At 41.4% G+C, this 19,869-nt stretch overlaps 3 protein-coding genes across 6 annotated transcripts; all 3 read left to right on the top strand.

The window, feature by feature from the left end:
* Positions 1-4,542: 4,542 nt before the first annotated feature.
* etsrp (ETS1-related protein) lies at positions 4,543-9,059 on the top strand. Its single transcript, XM_070835806.1, has 8 exons — positions 4,543-4,626; positions 4,991-5,072; positions 6,297-6,416; positions 6,534-6,608; positions 6,686-6,835; positions 6,924-7,184; positions 7,724-7,842; positions 8,208-9,059. Exons 1-8 carry the CDS (start codon positions 4,561-4,563, stop codon positions 8,490-8,492), a joined length of 1,158 nt encoding a protein of 385 aa, XP_070691907.1. The 5' UTR covers positions 4,543-4,560; the 3' UTR covers positions 8,493-9,059.
* Positions 9,060-9,905: 846 nt separating this feature from the next.
* On the top strand, positions 9,906-12,599 carry LOC139205721 (apoptosis-associated speck-like protein containing a CARD). Of its 4 annotated transcripts, none has more exons than XR_011584468.1 (4): positions 9,906-10,198; positions 11,609-11,650; positions 11,738-11,776; positions 12,417-12,599. XR_011584468.1 is itself a non-coding variant. In XM_070836013.1 (3 exons), the coding sequence occupies exons 1-2, from the start codon at positions 9,946-9,948 to the stop codon at positions 11,632-11,634; spliced, it is 279 nt and encodes a 92-aa protein (XP_070692114.1). In that variant the 5' UTR covers positions 9,906-9,945; the 3' UTR covers positions 11,635-11,650; positions 12,417-12,599. The 4 variants fall into 4 exon arrangements, 2 of the variants coding, with proteins under 2 accessions (XP_070692114.1, XP_070692113.1); XR_011584469.1 differs by having other exon boundaries at positions 12,396-12,599; XM_070836013.1 differs by lacking the exon at positions 11,738-11,776.
* Positions 12,600-15,336: 2,737 nt separating this feature from the next.
* LOC139205720 (apoptosis-associated speck-like protein containing a CARD) lies at positions 15,337-19,161 on the top strand. Its single transcript, XM_070836011.1, has 4 exons — positions 15,337-15,643; positions 16,985-17,032; positions 17,582-17,626; positions 18,098-19,161. The coding sequence occupies exons 1-4, from the start codon at positions 15,391-15,393 to the stop codon at positions 18,358-18,360; spliced, it is 609 nt and encodes a 202-aa protein (XP_070692112.1). The 5' UTR covers positions 15,337-15,390; the 3' UTR covers positions 18,361-19,161.
* The last annotated feature ends 708 nt before the right edge of the window (positions 19,162-19,869 follow it).

Here is a 19,869-nt window from a genome sequence, read left to right as displayed (position 1 = left end):
TCAGCCTAGTAGATACCAAATATGTTAATATGTGATATTTATGTGTGTGGGCCAGCATTTGGACTCTGTTACAGTTTTAATAAGTCTAATAGAAAAGTGATAGGAACAAAAATGTGCTATTTAATGAGTAATGCCTTAAATCTGTGCTTCTTCTAACACAACACAAACCTGTAGCACGAAATGGGAGCATGTCATGTCATGTTACGCGTTTTTTTGTTGCATCATATGAGCAGTTTGGTTTATCTGAATTCATTTCACATGTTCTATCGTTGCATGTCCAGGTCCCATGTTGGGTGGAATCTGTGCTCCTTGTCTTTTGTTCTCTCATTTCCTGGTGAACCTTTGTGTGAGCATAAGTGTTATGTTCTTCTTGACTGGGAAAAAAAACAAAACACATCAGCCTAATTTAGTCGGATAAAAAAAAAGTCCTGGTCGAGCAGTTGTTTAACAGGGGAATATTTGTTAAGTGTTATAAGTGTTCATGATTATAGCACCAACAGTGAAGCAGCCACGAGCATCAGTTTTTGCTGAGGGGTTATGAGCATGTTGAAGGTGTGTGTGTGTGTGTGTGTGTGTGAATTAAGGTCATGTCTCCTTAAACCACCTCTGGTCTTATGACAGGTACGATCAGAGGTTCACGAACTGGAGCTCAGGCTCCTCTGGGTGTTTTGCAGGCTTTTCAGGGAACCCCAAGCAAAATAAGCTGAACACTGTGATTTTTGATCATCACCTCAATCAAAATCTTCTCATCACCCTCGTCCTCACATTACAGGTTATCTAGTAGCCCTGCCCAGACTAAACTTTTGAACACGTTCATGCACAAGACGAGGACGGAGGGTTCCATTTAGTGGAAATGTCCCACGCTGTTTAAAGCGGGTAACTTCTTTTTTAATTTTTACTTGCATGAAAATGAACCAAAACTGATCTGTTGTATTCATACAGTTATGGTGGTAGCTGGATCCTTAAAGAGTGCACCAGCAAAGCAGTTTTTATAGTTAATTTAAGTCTGATTTTACCTCCAGTTTGGCACTTAAGTAGTTAATTTCACAGTCTCAAGGTAAAAGATAAAAATCCAGGTTAATTAAAATGTCTAACAACATTTTGGTCTTAGTGGCCACGCAAGTTCATACAGAAATCAAGGAATGACGTTGTAAAAGTAAAAGTAGAATTAATGCTTTATAATAAGGTGACAAATCATATAGGGAAGTCACACTTAACAGACGCATGACTCATGATGAACTAATGCGTGAATCAATGGAGGATGTCTCATGAATTCCTGTCGCTCAAGTGGTCAAGTATTGATGACTTTATGTCTACTTGTTTTTACAGTTAATGTATGTTTGATTCACACGTTAACTGATACGAGACTGAATCGACTGGATCCTCCACTGGATCAAAACAGCTTATTTTGTCTTTGCTCAGCCTCTCTCATTAAAATACAACAAAAAACCCCAAATGCTTCATATTTCTATTGCTCAGTTTCAAACCGGCGGTCAGATGCAAACATTATTATTATCATTATTATTATTGTCTTGTTGAAAGAAGTGAAGTGTAGAAGGGTTAAGGAAGCAGAACAGTAGGCCCACTTGTTCTTATAGAAATATGAGGCTATTCTGATTTTCTTTCTAATCAGAGAGGCAGAGAAAACACGTGGCCTTGAAATAAGCTTTTTTGAAACAGGAATCTGGCTGATTTGGTTGCATATCAGCTATTGTATGAAGTAACTGAGAATAGGTTGATGACCTACCAAGTGTGAAATAACCACGAAGTATAGTCATCGAGATATGATCACTTTTGCTGACTAGCAAGCAACAGGAATCCATAATACATCCTAATACACTAATTCACCACCAGATGTTTGTTAGTTAAGCTTTATTTAAGTGATTTGTAACCTTATTATAAAGCCTTTACCCTTAAGATTATTAGCAAGGCCTACACCGGGTATGTGGACCAAATACTTGGAGCATTATATATATATATATATGTGTATATATATATATATATATATATATATATATATATATATATATATATATATATACAGTGACTCATCACTGTTATAAACACTGTTGACAGTTTTCATCAAACATTCCCCACCAGACTCCATTCAAACTTTCACTGTTTTAATTTCCGGGCAGGTTTGGTGCCTCTGCAGTGCTCCGTGACTTGAGCTGCGACCCTGTGTGTGATGGAGGCGGACTCCTGGTACTTTACCGCAGACAGTTGTTGATCACATCGTGTTGTGTAACTTTAGCCTGCTTGTGTCCTTGTCTAGAGGTCTTGGGGTGGGGCTCCCAATCACGACTCCCGTCTCCCACAGACGCGCACGATTTCACCCAGCTCGACTTTTCCAGATGGTGCGTGCGTGTGTGTGTGTGTGTGTGTGTGTGTGTGTGTGTGTGTGTGTGTGTGTGTGTGTCGGAGGAGGAGAACAGCAGAGATGTTTGTTTATACAAGGCCCTGGGCTCGGCCTTATCTGCCGCAGCCACTCACGCCGTGATTTCAGACTTTCTTCAGCGAGCACTTGTGTGTGTGTGTGTTTTTTTTACGGGCCATTGTTTTGTCGAATGGTTTCTAAAGATACAGCGATTTTTTTTTTTCTTCTTCTTCTTCTTCTTCCTCCCACCTCATTAGAAACAGACTGCTCTGATTTGAAAAGCCTGCACTTGATCTCCACCCAAACTGTGGCTCAGTTATTTAGTCCCTCCTGACAGACAATCAGAGAGCTGTGAAATATGGTAGAGAGAGTAAAAACACACTGCTGCCATGTTAGCAATGTTTTCTTCTCCTCCTTGTCTCTGTTTCATCCTCAGTAGGCTTTAAGACTTCTAGAAAGACACTTATAATGGTTGAATACTAGTTAAACAGCCTTATTGGCTCTTTCCAATAAGCTCTGTGTATCAGCCCTTTTCACCACTGTGTCTTTATGAACTGCTGAACAATGATGTTATCAAACCTATGCTGTATTATGTTAATCTCATGAGATTTATTGTTTTTAAGTTTGCAGCTAATTATCATTATTATTAATATGATTATTATTATCAGCAGCAGCAGTATTTCATCTGATATTAATCAATTAGTCATTCAGTCTCTGAAAAGTCAGAAATTAGTGAGAATTATCGGACCGAGACGTCTTTTTGCATAAAGCAACAGCGGTTCTGCTGATCACTAAGCCTTTTTCTTTACAGGATTCATGAATCAAATAAAAATAATCAAATATAATGAAGATAATCTGTTTGAAGGACTCAGACTCAGATTCAGTGGTGAGTCAGTGACATTACTGTGCTGTTTGGGACGTGGTTGATCCACAGTATCATAATAATATTGGCAGGATAATGATAATGTGTGTACTGTATCTTGTATGTGTGAATCAGAACTGCTGCTGACTTGAAATTTCCCCATTGTGGGATAAATAAAGGAATATCTTATCTTATCTTATCTTATAATAGGTGTCTGTGAGAGATTTAGTGCAGTCACCGTGGTAATCAGTCGTAAAAGCCTTTGTTGTGCTTCATACATACAAAGATGTCTTTAATCTGAAATGTTATTATCTCATTATAACACAGGAAACTTTTAACAGTGAGTTGATATGATTTCCTTTTTTATTTTCCTTTTTTTATTAAGAAATAATTCTACAGGTTATGAGTGTTTATTGTGTCTTTATAAACTCTCCACACACACACACACACACACACACATATATATATATAATAATCACTGGTGGAAAGTGACTAAGTACAACTATTCAAGCATTGTCAAGTATACATTTGATGAACTTGTACTTTACTACATTTTAAGCTACACAGCCTCCTTTTCACTCCACATCCTTTATCTGACAGCTTTGGTTTCTTCACAAATGAGGATTTTTTTTTTTACAAACAAAACATTAGAAAAATCTGCAAGTGCAGCTGAATCCATCAATCCATTCGTGGACTGACAGAAATATGTTTTCTGACCAACCAGCCAGTCGACTGATTAGGCTACAAAACAGCCTACACTTGAGAGTTTGCTTCACTTCAACCAAGCAGCAACACTAAAATCCTACTTTTCCATTGATGCTTGAATGATGAGAGTCTTATGAAGTAACATGTGACAGCACATCAGCCACAGGAGACACATGTCTCTGGATTGGTTGGTATTGGTTGGTATTTTTATTACATTAAGAACTTTCTTTTCCACATTATACTTACACAGGCTGCTTTTACTGAAGTATCATCTTCACTGCAGGACTTTTTTATTGCTACTTTTAGCTCAGTAATATCTCTAAATACTTCAGCTGTTTATGGTCGCCGGAGGAGGATTCACGGTGCCAGTGAGTCTTTTATGAATGAAGGTTTAGTTGCTTGTTGTTGGGAGGGGGTGGGGGTGGGGGGGGGGGTGTCTGACGTCACGTTTCATTAAACAGACCTGGTCACGACGCAGAGCGGTGCGCGCGTCCCTCCCATCTCCGCTGCGCTTAAAACGGCACCGCCTGTGCCGCACGATGACCACTCGGTGCTGCGCGGCAGGAAGGGAAAATACTTTGAGTGAGAGAGAAAGAAGAGAGGAGGAGAGACAGAGATGTACTGGGACACCGTCATCAAACCCGGAGACAGAAACCCAGACAGCACAGACTCCAAAATAAAGGTGAGTTTTCACTTGGGGGCTTTAATTTGGTCAGAAAAGTCATTCATAACATCCAGCCTCTGATAATTCATCACAGAATAAGGGCACACATTGGGCTCATAGGACCAGAAACAGCAGGGTTTTGTTTGAACTATTTTCTGATATTTATAAAGTGAAAGATTCCTTGTCTTATAAGCAAAATAATCATTGATGATGAAAATGGTTGTGTGTTGCACCCCTGCTCTCGTGCCTGTGACTGCAAAAAGCACCAAACCGGGTTATATTGCAAAACAATGTTCTGTCCAGAGTGTTATTGCTGCCTCTGTTGATCAACCATGAGGTTGCAGTGATGATGGCTGCTGTAATCTCGGCTCTTTGACCACAGATGGAGGTTTGTCAGACTGGATATTACGCAGAAGACTTCAGGACACAGGAAGTGCCAGCCGGCTTTGACTTTGCATCTTATGGTGAGTTTGGAGAATCACTTGGCTGCTTGTGCTGCGATGCTCCATCGTGGCTTTTGTCCTGGTGATGGTAAAAGGTTTAAACCCTCAGTGATCAGCACAGAGGTTGTTTTTTTTTTTTTTTTTTTAATGTTTGCTCGATCTGTTTCCTCTGAACCTGAGCGGCTGAAGGACAGAGGAAATATTTTGCGCAGACTGTATCATCACATCTGTCAGAGCTTTCTCAGTGAGGCCTTGACACCAGGGGGGCTCTCGCTCAAACTCTGTGGTACATGTGTGTGTGTGTGTGTGTGTGTGTGTGTGTGTGAGTGTGTGAATATGCTTGAATGGGCTGAGGTAGGCAAAGCCAGAGAGAAACAGGGTGGTCGGGTTAAAGACACTCCCCTCTCTGTCTTCCCTAATCCTTTCCTCCAGACTTCCTCCTCCAACAGATTTAGAGTCCCCCCCTCCTCCCCATCCCTCCATCACTACTCTGTCACACTCCCTCCGCTGGCGTTTCCTCCTCTCTCTTCCTCCCCCTCCCTCCCTTGTTTCCTCCCATCCACTGAGCTTAAACAACCTGAGGCGCATGAGCTTGAGTGCTTGGTGCTGATTCGACAGTAAACAATAACTTTTTTTCTTGTGTCAACACCCGTCGTCAAGATAAAGATAAAAACCCAAACTTACAAATTCACCCCATCTTTCCTCACTCTTTTGCTGAGCTGTAATTAACCTCCCGCTTAAAGGAACCGCACCAATAATTTAGCTATTTAAAAAAAAAATCAAATGTACATTAGAATATACATTATATGATTAGTTTCTGACCATTAAGAGCCTCAGGTTTCATTTTATTTCAGCATGGTAAGAAAATCAACTTGAAACATGGTTTGCATGCTGTAGATATTTGCTTTTATTGATGCTTTTTGTCCAGTGTTGTGATTTAGCTGTGAACAGGAGCTGGCAGGAAAGGTCTTCCTCTGTGGTGCATTCAGGGGTGTTATAGCATCTAAAATGTGACACTCAGAAGTTAAACTGTGAGAAAAATCAAACTAAAGAGACAAACAGTAACCAAATATGGACATGGAATCCATCAAAATACATTTGGAGGAAGGAAAATCGGAGGAAAATGTTGAGCATTAATAAAGCATGTCAGATAAAGCCATTGGTGTGGTCCTTCACAAGCGTGAGCCGTGTCTCTGTCATCTTCACCTACTGACTCCGTCTGTCTGCATTGTGTTTAACCTCCAGACTACCCTGGTGAAGACCTGTCTTTTCTGTTAGACAGTAAAGCGCCCGGACAGCAGCAGTACGTCACAGAAAGCAGCTACTCAGAGCCACCGAAGGCTTCTCACCCCTACGACATCAAAGGTGAAACCTCCTATGTAAAATGGTTGATGATATATACCATCTATGGTTGTTACTAGGAGCCACATGTTGGTACCTTTGACTCTAATGTCACGTTTTTTACTCTTTCCCCCACTTCAGTGAGCTCCAGTGACACGGCCCTCTTCAACCTGGACTCATACCAGGACTTCAACTGGTGGACCTCATATCCTCATGGTGAGTCTCACACTGCACGTGAAATACCCTTTTTAAAGGACTCTCTTTTTGTGACTAACTGTGTGTTTGATGGGCAGATGCGCTGACGGTAGACCAGTCACAGCCTGGGTACCAGGAGTCTCCACAGACGTACCAGAGCCTGGTGCCCCAGAACGGACAATTCAGCCCGGCCATGGAGGGCAGCCACAGCCCCTTCCTGACTGGAAAAGGATCAAGCACATTACAAAGTAAGACCTTTCACCCATGGCTGTTTAAACACCCTCTTGATTGGTCTACTTTTGCCGTCCAAGTGTGTAACCCTTCTCTTTGTTCCAGGTGAGGCAGATCAGAGCTACTCATGCCGCTCAGCTGAACTGTACGACGCTGACGGCCAGAGGCAGGCGTCGTCCTTCTGGCCTGAATACTCCTCTCCCAGCTTCGCCGCCCCCCTACCACACCCGCCTGCGGCCCCATGCCCCCCAAGCCACAGCCCTCAGTCCTCAGAGCAGTACTGCCCCCGTGTGGTCAAACGCAAAAACACACACCCCCAGAGGCCAGACAGGGAGGGCCAGATGACGGGCATGTCTGCTTATCCAGGTTGGTTCTCTCATCTCTTCTGAGCTGCTCTTTGACTCTCATAACTCCAATTGTTATTTACACGATGGAGAAATTCTACATCATTTAAGTCCCATTTGGATTATTTAATAATGCGTGGTGTTAAAGCTATTAACAGCTCCTGATAAGTTGATACTTTTACACATATAAGACGTTTACCAGATAACAGCAAAGTGATACAATATGTCCATATATGCTGACATCAAATTGCTAAAATAGTCATCAAAATAAAGAGCTTAAATTAGACCGTTTGGTACGTTGAAAAAGTCACATTTTCCATCATTATTCCCTGATTATGCCCGATTAGTACGGGTGGGAGTCGGCCTTTTTAGTCCTCTTTGAAATACTATCTAGAATAAAGTACATTTCTTGTTCTTTCGATTCTGTAAGTGGCAGTAAAACACATCCAAATGAACTCCAAAGGGGTATATATATAGAATATAAGAAGAAACCCACCGATTTAATCTAAAGTCTTTGAAAGAAAAACTGTGAAAAACCCTTAGATCTGTCTGTCTGTCTAGGTTCTGGTCCAATCCAGTTGTGGCAGTTTTTACTGGAGCTCCTGCTGGACTCTGCCTGTCGTACCTTCATCTCCTGGACAGGAGACGGCTGGGAGTTTAAGATGTCCGACCCCACCGAGGTAAGGAGGGATCTTATTTTGGACTAGGGCACCTGTTGAGTACTGCATGGCAGCGGTGGATAGTGCATTCACTCAATAGTATTGTGTATTTCCATTCTATGCAACTGTTACTTAATAAAAAACATATGATAAACTCATAAAATGCACTCACAACCTCTCAGACTCGTCTTGTGACTTGGACTGTGGATTTTGAATCCTGGAGTTTAAATGTGTTTTTACAATGTTGTATTGGTATTTTTATTGAAGTAAATGATCTGATTACTTCTTCCACCATTACTACGTGTACATGGAGAGCTTACGTAGTGTTTTTTTCAGGTATAAACACATCCAAGTCTAACCCTGTGTGTTTTTCGGTGATCCCACAGGTGGCCAAGCGCTGGGGCCAGTGCAAGAACAAACCCAAGATGAACTACGAGAAGCTGAGCCGTGGCCTGCGTTACTACTACCACAAGAACATCATCCACAAGACGGCGGGCAAACGCTACGTCTACCGCTTTGTCTGCGACATCCAGGGCATGCTGGGAAAGACGGCGCAGGAGGTCCTGACTAGTCTGAACGTTGTGGCCACAAACGCAGAGTCGTGGCAGTGTCCTGGGGCCCCGGCGGCAGCGACGTCAGAGCACACCAGTGAAACGTGGGTGCCACAGTAGGTGACGGGTGCACGGACCCTTGGTGCTGCTGGCTGAGAGTGACCAGCACTTTTTAACAGAGTACTACAGCCTTCAAAGTGAACACTGCCTCCTCACGGCCTGGCTGAGCTACAGTGTCCTCATGGGGCGACGTTGCAGCAGAAAGACCTGGAGCCAGGTTTACAAACGCTGCATTTCAGGGAAAGAAATAATGAAAAACTCATAAATTCATGCTGCCAGTTACCTTTTTTTCCTTAAATAATAGCTCATCCTAAATAAAAGTCTTCTAATACGACCCATGAACACACCTCAGAGCTAAGTAACTGCAGCACAGGAACTAGCCAGGGGCATTTTAAGCACTATAAATAGATGATTCTTGCAATGCCTGAGGCCATATTTTCATCTGTTGTGTTTCTGAGAAAGAATTGATTTGTAAATACTGTTTATATGATTACAATGGAGAGTTTTGTGCATTTATATATATATATTTTTAATACAAAACTCATGTCTACCTCTGTTTGCTAATCAGAATAACAGTAGCTGAGATGATTTGAAGGCACTCACTGTGAATGTTTTTGGCTGCACGATGATTTTGTTCTGTGTAAATAAAGTGTACATAAACATATAGATCTGTGTGTGAAGAGTCTCACTCCATATGTTTGTTTGGTATTTTTATGTCGCTTCTGTATTTAATCATATTAAATACACTTTAAAATCAATAATGAGAATATTAGAATGTGTTCAGCTTTTGTTGGTGGTGTGTTTTATCGCCTCAGGTGTGTTGTTACACTTGATCGACAAAAACACTTAGATGAGACAAGGGTACTTTTTAAGAGGTAAGAGCCTAAATAAAGATAAATGAAGCTTAAAAAGAAATTTGAATATGAACAAAGGAATGGTTTCAATTTGAGTGGATGACTCAAATTGAAACCAGTGGTGTTATAATACATGTAATCAAATTAAACTGAGATACTAATAAAAATCCATCACTGTGAAGCTGCTGCATGCTGTGATATTGTTGCCTGAAGGGTTTGTAGTAATTAAAGATGTATTATTTGGTTATTTCAGGGATATAAATGCGTCACTGGTGAACTGTTAAGCCTATAAGATAATATAAATGTGGCCACTGGCTATGCTGCCTTCAAGTGCTGCGCGTACATCAGACTCTGTACATTGAAGTTGTTAATAGGTCAATTGCCTATTGAGTTGTTACATGTTATCCTCTTTTTCTGGATAAACAGGATAAAAAAATCTGAGATGATGTGTAGAGGTGTATAATATGTTAACAGTTCATTCTGTGGGAAACAATGCAAACACACTGACTGGAGAGATTTTCCATTCAGAACAAATGAGGTGGTCCATTTTCCCCGGACGCTGCTCATAAGTTGGATACTTTCGAGCGACATTGAAGGCCTCCTTCCTGATTATCATTCTGCTGTGCAGAGGGGTGAAGGAGGAGACAAGACTCTAAGAAATGCCCCCCAAAACTATGAGAGAGGCTTTAGCGGACACCCTGGAGGACTTGTCGAAGAGGGACTTTGACAAGTTCTGCCGCGACCTCGTGGACCGCAAAGAGGAGCCGCGGGTCCGACGCAACAGGGTGGAGGAGAAGAACTTCCTGGACGTCGCGGACGTCCTGGTGTCTACTTTCACCGAGCGGGGCGCCGTCCGGGTGGCCGCGGAGATACTCAGGGAGATCGGGTGTAGCGAGGAGGCGCAGACACTTGGTGAGATAAGTGAGGAGGCCACAGTGTGTGTGTGTGTGTGTGTGTGTGTGTGTGTGTGTGTGTGTGTGTGTGTGTGTGTGTGTGTATATACACTATATGGACAAAAGTATTCGGACGTCTGCCTTTCCACGCACACGAACTTTAATGACATCCCATTCTTAATCTGTAGGGTTTAATGTGGAGTGGGCTCTCCACAAGGTTTAGGAGTGTGTTTATGGGAATTTTTGATCATTCTTCCAGAAGCGCATTTGTGAGGTCAGGCACTGATGTTGGACGAGAAGGCCTGGCTCTCAGTCTCCGCTCTTATTCATCCCAAAGGTGTTCTATCGGGTTGAGGTCAGGACTCAATCAAGTTCCTCCACGCCAAACTCGCTCATCCGTGTTTTTATGGGCCTTGCTTTGTGCGCTGGGGCACAGTCATGTTGGAACAGAAAAGGGCCTTCCCCAAACTGTTGCCACAAAGTTGGGAGCATGGAATTGTCCAAAATGTCTTGGTGTGCAGAAGCATCAAGAGTCCCTTTCACTGGAGATAAGGGGCCTAGCCCAAACCCCTAAAAACAACCCCACACCATTATCCCCCCTCCACCAAACTTTACACTGCACAATGCAGTCAGGCAGGTATCGTTCTCCTGGCAACCGCCAAACCCAGACTGGTCCATCGGATTGGCAGACGGAGAAGCGTGATTCGTCGCTCCAGAGAACGCGTCTCCACTGCTCTAGAGTCCAGTGGCTGGACTCTAGAGTGGTAATCTGAAGGCCACATGAAGTTTGGAGGTCTGTAGCTATTGACTCTGCAGAAAGTTGGCAATTTCTGCGCACTGTGCGCCTCAGCATCCGCTTCGTGGCTGAGTTGCTGTTGTTCCTAAACACTTCCACTTTCTAATAATATCACTTGCAGTCGACCGTGGAATATCCAGCAGGGATGAAATTTCACGAACCATCTTATTGCAGAGGTGGCATTCAATCATAATTGACAGGTGTGGCCAAATACTTTTGTCCATATAGTGTATTTACCTTTTGATAGAGCCAAGCCAAACATTTTCCAAAATCTCATGACCCATATCTGTACAAAACTGGACATTTTACATGAATAAATGCACTTACCAGTGCTCTTTAGTGGACAAATGATGTAGTGGTAACAATGCGTCTAATTACCTCAAACATACTTTTGATATTTCTGTACTGGCATAACAGGCATATCTTGAACGAAGCACATTAATTCCACCGTCATCCATTCATCTGAAACAAACTGGCGCTTTCAGCAATATCCACACAGTGAAAGGACTCCTAATTCTAATGAGTTCTTCTTACAGTAAAATGATCAAAAATATCTGTAATGCAGCTGCTCATGAATCACAGGAAATCCATCAGTGCCATTCACCATGTATGTTCGTGTTTTGGGGTTTTCAGAGAGAGAGACAACAGGAGGACAATAGACTCCTCATTCTGACAGTGAGTTGACCTCTTTTTCTCTCAAGCTGTCAACATGGAAAGAGCAGACTTGCTATACAAATAATATATTTCTTAAATGTTCTACAGCTGCAAGACCTTCAGCAGGAGCCCTCGCGGTGGGAAAAGGTACTGACTGTTGGATTATACACCTCGGCACATTTTTCACCGTCTGTCTGACTGTATTCTGTTATAATATAAAATGTCTGTGATAATAATAAAAATGACATATAGCTTCCCTCTAAACTGAGATATCCTCTAAATACAAACAAAATCCAACCACAAAATTATCAGTACTCATGTGATATACATGTAACTATTAGATTCATCACATGAAAGTTAAAATCCTTCAGATTTTCTTGAAATCAAACCCTATAGGTGATGCTATTCGTGCTGCGTATTTTTCTGAGACAGACATATTTAGAATGTATTCATGTTCAGTAATCCGTGTTATAGCTTTTCTTGTTTATGGCGGGGTCCGCCATTTCTATGCTGGACTTCACGAGCATAAGGGACTCACAGGGAGTGATGTGGCATAAAGTCCTTTGTATATTTGTCACAAATGTGTGAATGTGAATGATCAGCTTTGACGCCTTGAATATGTTTCGCAAAGCAATATTTTGGATGAAGATTGCTGTATCATGTTTGCAGTAAAACCTGTCAGACTCTTAATGCCTTAAAAATAATGAATCCTGATGAAATGCATAAGCTATTAACTCAAAATGAATTAGTTCTATTAATGAGTCAGGGCCATTCTGTCTCTCCTCAGGAAAACACTTGATGTATCTGCACATGTGCGCTCTCATCCAGGAAGTGAATATTGTGGCACCGTATTGGATAAAAGGCCCCGCACTGAAGGATTATCTGCAGAAACCAATCTGAGAGACTAACAACATCAGTGTTCTGCATTTTGTCATCATAATAAACGTTCTTGTGTTGCGTTTCCTCTGTGGCTCGCTGTCTTTGATTGGTGAATGAACTCGATGCAGCTTTAAAGGCACAAGTAGGCATTTGAAACAATACACACAAGATGAAGGTTTCCATGAACATTGAAGTGTATCCAGGTTATAATGAGGCCCTGCCACACTCATCTGCTTGACCTGTTTACCTTTCTAGGGAAGAGGGCTGTCACGGGGCAGCTGTGGCTCAGTGGTAGAGTGGGTCGTCCCTCAATCAGAAGGTCTGGGCTTCGATCCCCAGCTCCTATGGGTCAACGTGTCTGTTCATGTCTTGGGCAAGACACTGAACCCCAACCTGCTCCTGAAGCAGTGTCAGTGTGTGAAAGAGCATGAAAGAATAGTCTGCTCCAAAGTACATTCCTCCTGTATGAATGATGTGTGAATGGGTGAATGAGGATGTCATGTAAAAGCGCTTTGAGTAGTTGAAATCACTAGAAAGGGGCTTTAAAATCTGTACAGTAAACAGCACCTGCCATCGCTCGCTACAGATAAATATATAATAATATAATATAAAAATATCTAAAAACCTGTGTTGATGCTGAAAAAAACAACTTGTGCAAACCACTTTTGGCTCCTTCATTATTTTGTCTGCCCCCCCCACACACCCCCACGCCCCCTGCTGTGGTGTCCTCCCCCTGTCTTCTTGATCAGCTTCCTCCATATGGGTCTGGAGGGGAGACAGAGGAAAGTCAGTCGGGCCATCTCAGGAATCAGACAAAACACAAGTGACACTTTTAAATATGTGTGAATGTACCATAGTATAATATCAATAACTTTGTCTCAAAAGCCTGGAAAAGAAGGCGAAGGGTCTCACTTGATTTTGCGGCTTTTGACATTCTCCAATTAATTTCACCGGCTCTGTCTTACAAGTGCATCATTAAAGCACACCAAAGAGTCCGGGGATGCCACGTCTACTGAGTCTGATGACGTTCATAAACTATGACCTTCGGATCATTTCTCTCCAGCTACTGTAAACGATGGGCTGAAACACATGTAGGTTCATCACTACGTCACAGTGTTTTCACATCATCACTTCAGTCATTATTGAGGGCTCAGTGAATCTCCTAAACACCTTCATCCTCCTCAGCTCTGCGTCTGATCTGCAGCACAGCTGGAGACAAAACTTCACTCAGATCCTCTGCTAAATGGTGGTAGGTAGTGTCAGGTTACATCTGTAGCAATAAAGTGCTGCCTTCATGTGCCGTGGGAAACACTATTATTATTCGTTTGCTAACTGAACAGGCTGTTCAACCATTGCCTCAGCAATCCAACCTAGACACTCACCACATTTGAATGGCCAACCATTGACCTGTCCACATGTTGACACAGTGTGCCAGCAGTGTGCATTTGAAGAGTTTGGAGGGTTATGTCTACTTTTCCCCCTGGCCTTCCAGAACTAGAAACACTTAAACAAAAGTGTGAGGAATGGGTTAATCGGTGTGTGTATCTGCTCTCACTATCTATGGTAGCTACCCAGCAAGTCCAGGGTACACCTCATTGCTAACAACATTGTGTTGTCACTATTGATTTTTGACGCCAAAGTTGCCCAATCTGAGCTTTAAACAATATTCATAAAAGTTGTTCTCTGGAAGTGTCTTTTTTTTTTTTTTTTTTTTTACGATTAACACTTAAATGACTGAAGACACTTGCGAATGACGGGGGAATACAAAATGTAAACCTTACTTTCAGAAATAAAATGAACTACTATTTTAAATCATACTTCAAATCCCTCTAAACTAAAAAGAAAGCAGGTTTACTGAAAACTAATAAGCAGAAGAGAGCGATAGATCGTTCAGTTCTTGTATATGAAAACACAAGAGACTCACCATACTAACCCCAGGCAGTACAGTGTCCACATATGGGTCAGATTAGTGTAAACAGGCTCAAAAGTGGTGAATACTGGAACTAATATTGCTTGGAAAAAGTGTAACAAGATAACCATCCATAGGCTCCTCTACGTGCAGTAGGTGGTTTAAACAGGTCATGCACCCTGCTCAGATTTGACCTTTGACACTAGCAGTGGATTCGAAGCACGTCTGTGGCTCTGGTGCATCTTCTCACAGTCTCGACCGATAGATTTTACGTTCTGCCTGTAGGTCTGAATAAAATGAATCAGATATTCAAGCAGAGAGTCACAGCCTGGATAGACAGACAATACTTAATAGTTAGTAGATCAGTCCTTTCATATTCAGTCAGTCTGGAGGTCTTGCTACTGTCTAGGAACATTGGGGGTCTATTCACATGTCTGTGCCCACAGTCCCATTGTCTCATAAGTCCGACCAAGAATATAGGGCTACATAAGGAACAAAAAATACATACATATATATACACACACACACACACACACACACACACACACACACACATATATAAATATATACATATACACACATATATATATACATACATACATATACATATCAGTTTCACTGTGATATGTTTGGAAGAGTTTGATCAATAAAGTTGAGAAGATATACACTTTATTTATCAAGAATAAATCACATTGTCACAATCATTTCATGAGAAGAGGTTAAAAACATTTTATTCCAACTTTATGGGCAACAGTGTATACACACACACACACACACACACACACTAACATTTATATATATATTTATATATATATAAATGTGTGTGTGTATCTATGTATCTATATTGATCGTTACATTTCCGACAGCATTTAAAAGCACCTTGCGGATCTTCCGTCTTCTCAAACCTCGGCGGGCTGACTTGGACGGAGCAGCTCCCCTCCCAGGACTGCAGTGTGAGATCAGCTGGTGAGAAATGCCTCCCAAAACCACGAGAAAGAGTTTAGCGAACACCCTGGAGGACTTGCCGAAGAAGGACTTTGACAAGTTCTGCCGCGACCTCGTGGACCGCAAAGAGGAGCCGCGGGTCCGACGCAACAGGGTGGAGGAGAAGAACTTCCTGGACGTCGCCGAGGTCCTGGTGTCTACTTTCACCGAGCGGGGCGCCGTCCGGGTGGCCGCGGAGATACTCAGGGAGATCGGGTGTAGCGAGGAGGCGGCCAGGCTCGGTGAGTATCCCACATACAGGACAGGAAGAGAAGCGGGAAACATTGAACGTTAAACCCTTAAAGTGTGCGAGAACTGACTTTTGTGTGTGATGTGTTTACATGTTCCAGTGAAACTGAAAAAGTGAAAAACAACTGCTTCTTTTTTTACTTCGGTCACAACAACTGGCTTCCTTCATACTGACACTGTTACTGTAAGATAACTGGAGGCCGTGAATGCACTCTGTTGATGTTGATACTGTTAATGTTGTTGTAGGGGAGACTCTCATCATCAACAGTACATTCCTATTTTAGTGTGAGGCTGAAGGTCTTGGATTGAAATTGATATTCCTTTTATTGTTATTGTTGTATAATGTATTTTAACAGCAAGTTATTAATGATCAAACACACTCACAGCCAAGCCTGTGATGGGGTGAGTTGTCCCCACAGTGATCAGTGAGGTTTCACTACAAAAGTGTGATTAAAAAAAAACATGTGCAACTTCGGACAAAGTTTTTATGTCTTTAGTCTTTAGTCTTTAGCTGGCAGAGGAGAAGCAGACTGAAATGAAAGCTACTAGCTCACCTTCCTCTTGTAAAAAATGTATGTCTGTACATTGCCAATTGTCTATTACGTCAGAAACATGAAAAATTACTACTACTACTAAAAAGAAATGCTAAATTTGTCCTTGCCTCAATGTTTTGCGCGTCAAATGTTTGATATAAAACATTTAAAAAATCAAAATGCAGCTGTGTTATCTGGCTAAATGAATTTTTATATTGATATTTGATATTTTACACCGTGATTTCAGGGCTTAATCGTTTAGAGTCACTTAAGACCAGTTAAAAACATACCGTCAATGAACATTGTTAAAGTTGGAAAACATTTTTTTAGGCAAAAGGACAGACTGTGACACAAACAAAGAATATAGAAATGTAATAAAAATGTAGAGTCATCAGAGTAATCAGGCTAAATAGGGATAATCGGGTTCAAAATCTGTATAAAAGTGCAAAAAAATGCTCCTGTTTAACAACATGGGGTATACCACCTAAGATTAACAATAGTAACAACGATAATAATGATATTAATAGGCTAATTATAAACTAAAATTATATATAACTCTCTTGTCTCTCTGTTGATGTTGATCCAGAGTCAGTGGGTCCCTCATTAAAGGATAAAAACAATAATAAAATGCCCAGATGAACACTGAAAGAGTTTTTTTCTGGCTGTCATCATACTATCAATTATGTTTCATGGGTGAGTTGATGGGTCAGACATGACTACATCCGACTGTATGTCTCAAATTGTAACTGCATCACACTTGTAATCAGAATCTGACACCCTTCGCCTTGGCTGTTTCCACAGTTGAAGAGACGAGCGGAGAATCCTCCAAACCTGCTTCCAGCAGTCAGAGTGAGTTCCTTTCCTGTTTTTTAACATGAGACATTACAGATTAGCTGTGGTAGAAAATGAGCTGCATTGTTTTTGAATTCCTGCAGAATGAGCGCACACACATGTTTAGCTGAAAAACTGGATTTTTGAGATTCGGCCCCAGAAGGTCTTTCAGCAGACCAGTCCAGACAGACAAGTTTATATCTATGATGTGAGTGAAGCAGGAGGTTAGAGTAGAATAAAACTTCATCCTCCACGTCCATCACCACTGTAGCTTATCTTGAGTAAATCCCACGCACACCATACTGCTGCCTTTAAGTACTCCCTTTTTTTTCACCTGAAAATAGTTGAAATCGAGAGACAGACTATTACATTGTTGGTTTTGGTGTTTTCATTTAGTTGGCAATGAGAAAACAAAAATAAATGAACGTCATTTCTCCTTGAAAGTATTTTCTGATGAAGCTGAGGACAAATTGAGTGACAAAGTCTGTACCTATATCAGCCTTCTATGCATAAACACTAGTCTGACTTCTTAATAAGCAAGTTTAATTTTTCCTTCATCTGTTTCAGCTGGAGCATCTGGTGCGAAGGCCATGGCAGACAGCGGGTGCACAGGTAGTAGGGTGTCTTCTGCTGTGCCTGATCAATTTGTCTAAAACCGTTTCCCAACTACCCAACAGGGTGCTGACAGCTAGCACGCTGTCTGCATGTTTCAGATGTTTCCCTCTTCTTTCAGGTGTAGTTGCATTCCAAAATGATAATAGAAGTGAACACTTGTTGCATGAGTGGTTTAGTCCCCATTTGCTACTGTAACAGCTGTAATTACTCGTCGTGGGACCCACGTGCAGTTTAAAAATGCTTCAACAAATGCAATACACATGTAACTGATCAGTAGAAATCACTCTTACTCTTTCTCAGAAAAAAACCAAGGCATGAATTGTCTGTTTTTATTATTTGATGAATTTCAGTCATCTACACTTTGCCTATAGAAAGTAGAAGTTTTACCAAATCTTGTAATGAAACCCCTCTTCAAGAGAAACGTGTTACTTCGCTCATTGTAGATTTATTATTTCTCTCTTTCCTCAGGCGAGCAGTTTGTGGAAATACATCAGCTGGAGCTGATCAATAGAGTGAGCAACATTGAATCCATTTTGGATGAGCTCCTTTACAAAAAAGTCATCTCTCCAGAGACCTATGACACCATCAGCGCTCTGAAGACCAATCAGGCCAAGATGAGAGCACTCTACACTGGTTGCCTGAGAGCTAGTGGATCCTGCAAAAGGATCCTCTACGAAATCCTCGAGGAAAAAGAGCCATATCTCGTTGCTGACCTCAAAGGGGAGAAGTAACTGTTGTGGTGAAATCCATTTTTAGACCAAACACACAGTCTACCCCAACACGTTTATTTTTATACATTCACAATGGGGAAATAATGCACGCTATCTCTCTGTGGATATCTCTCTGTTTTATGTCTAAACACAGCTGCTGCCTTTAATTTTTTTACTTACAATTGTTCAAACTTCTATGGTGTGTGGTGCCTTCACTGCCCTGATCAGTGAGGCTCATTTAATATCTTCATTTTGATTAATTATGTAAGAAATGAACGCAGGATCCCACCGGATGTTATGTTGTCATTACCTAATGTTTCCACCCAGCAAATAACAAATGGAATGAGGGTCTGTTTTTAATCTCATTTTTCATTTTTAACCCTTTATCGGGCAAGGGGCCATATTCGGTAACTTAAGTGGGAGTTCTACTGCCGCACCATGAGGCAGCAGAACTACAAGATTTCTCCAAGCCAATCAGCGACAATCAGGCTACATGACAGACCGGCAAGAAACCATATATGGTAACTTCACTGACCTTGATTTTCACCATAAAATTAAATTTTTTGTTGAGAAACTCACAAAAGTAAAAAAGTCTTGTAATGACCACTAGTCTGAATTTCTAAGTATTTCAATGAGTGCCCTATAAAGGGTTAAGTACACCACATGTCAAGCAGGCTTAAACTTCCCTTTATGCCAATGGTGCTAAAAGATTGTTTTTATCTAGTTTTATCGCTTTTATTCTGTCCAATAAGAAAAAGTTTACTTTTTTTCTATGCTCTAATGCTTTCTATTTTTAAATTTGTAATAAAATCTTCTGATTGATGTGTGTGGTTCCTACGTTTTTGAGTGAATGGAGTGTGTGTTGGAGTTTAGAAATGATGACGTCTTTCCTTCCAGAGGAGGTTTTAAGTCCTCACTGATGTGATGGTATGAAGGTGGATGTTACTAGTAAGGAAATATTCAAGTTTAATCGACGCTTGTCGTGTATTGTAGGAAGATTATTTTTCACAACTTTGTGTTCCTTTTTCAAAAGCTTGTTTTCCTCACACATCCCTAGAAGAATGTCGTAGTTTTGAATATTCGCCACAAACATTTTACTGACCAACTACCTCTGTTATGATTGTGTTGTACTGAAAGCCCAAATATTCTAAAATGTTATACTGTCATCTCATATCTATGCTGCAGGTTTTAAAAAGGCACAAACACAGTTTTCTCTTGTCTGACTGGCAGTAAACGGTGCAGAGGTGTTCTGTCCTCAGCTTTTTACCCATTAAGAATCTGTTTCTGGCCAGATGGAGGGAGGCTGAAAGCAGAATCTTGTTTTAAAGGAGAAGTGCAGCAGTTTTATACATGGAGTCTGTTTGCAGGTCCTGAAAACTGGAGCACTATTACATACGTGAAAACAGTGTTGTTAAACCGTTTGCATCTCTAGAGCTGTCTGATAAATACTGTTGGTTCGGGCTGAGTCAACACTATGTGACACCTGAGAGGTTATTATGAAGTGTGTATGTGTGCATGCATGTGGTGTGT

This window comes from Pempheris klunzingeri, chromosome 8 (genome assembly GCF_042242105.1).
Source record: "Pempheris klunzingeri isolate RE-2024b chromosome 8, fPemKlu1.hap1, whole genome shotgun sequence".
Classification (NCBI taxonomy): Eukaryota; Metazoa; Chordata; class Actinopteri; order Acropomatiformes; family Pempheridae; genus Pempheris; species Pempheris klunzingeri.
Note: the sequence above shows the minus strand (reverse complement) of the source record. Positions and strands in the feature narration are given on the sequence as shown.

Coding starts and splice junctions, on each gene's coding strand:
- etsrp (XM_070835806.1), top strand. CDS start 4,561: ATGTACTGGGACACCGTCATCAAACCCGGAGACAGAAACCCAGACAGC. Junction 5,073..6,296: donor CTTTGACTTTGCATCTTATG/GTGAGTTTGGAG, acceptor TTTAACCTCCAG/ACTACCCTGGTGAAGACCTG. Junction 7,843..8,207: donor AGATGTCCGACCCCACCGAG/GTAAGGAGGGAT, acceptor GTGATCCCACAG/GTGGCCAAGCGCTGGGGCCA.
- LOC139205720 (XM_070836011.1), top strand. CDS start 15,391: ATGCCTCCCAAAACCACGAGAAAGAGTTTAGCGAACACCCTGGAGGAC. Junction 17,033..17,581: donor ACCTGCTTCCAGCAGTCAGA/GTGAGTTCCTTT, acceptor CATCTGTTTCAG/CTGGAGCATCTGGTGCGAAG. Junction 17,627..18,097: donor GGCAGACAGCGGGTGCACAG/GTAGTAGGGTGT, acceptor CTCTTTCCTCAG/GCGAGCAGTTTGTGGAAATA.
- LOC139205721 (XM_070836013.1), top strand. CDS start 9,946: ATGCCCCCCAAAACTATGAGAGAGGCTTTAGCGGACACCCTGGAGGAC. Junction 10,199..11,608: donor CGAGGAGGCGCAGACACTTG/GTGAGATAAGTG, acceptor TGGGGTTTTCAG/AGAGAGAGACAACAGGAGGA.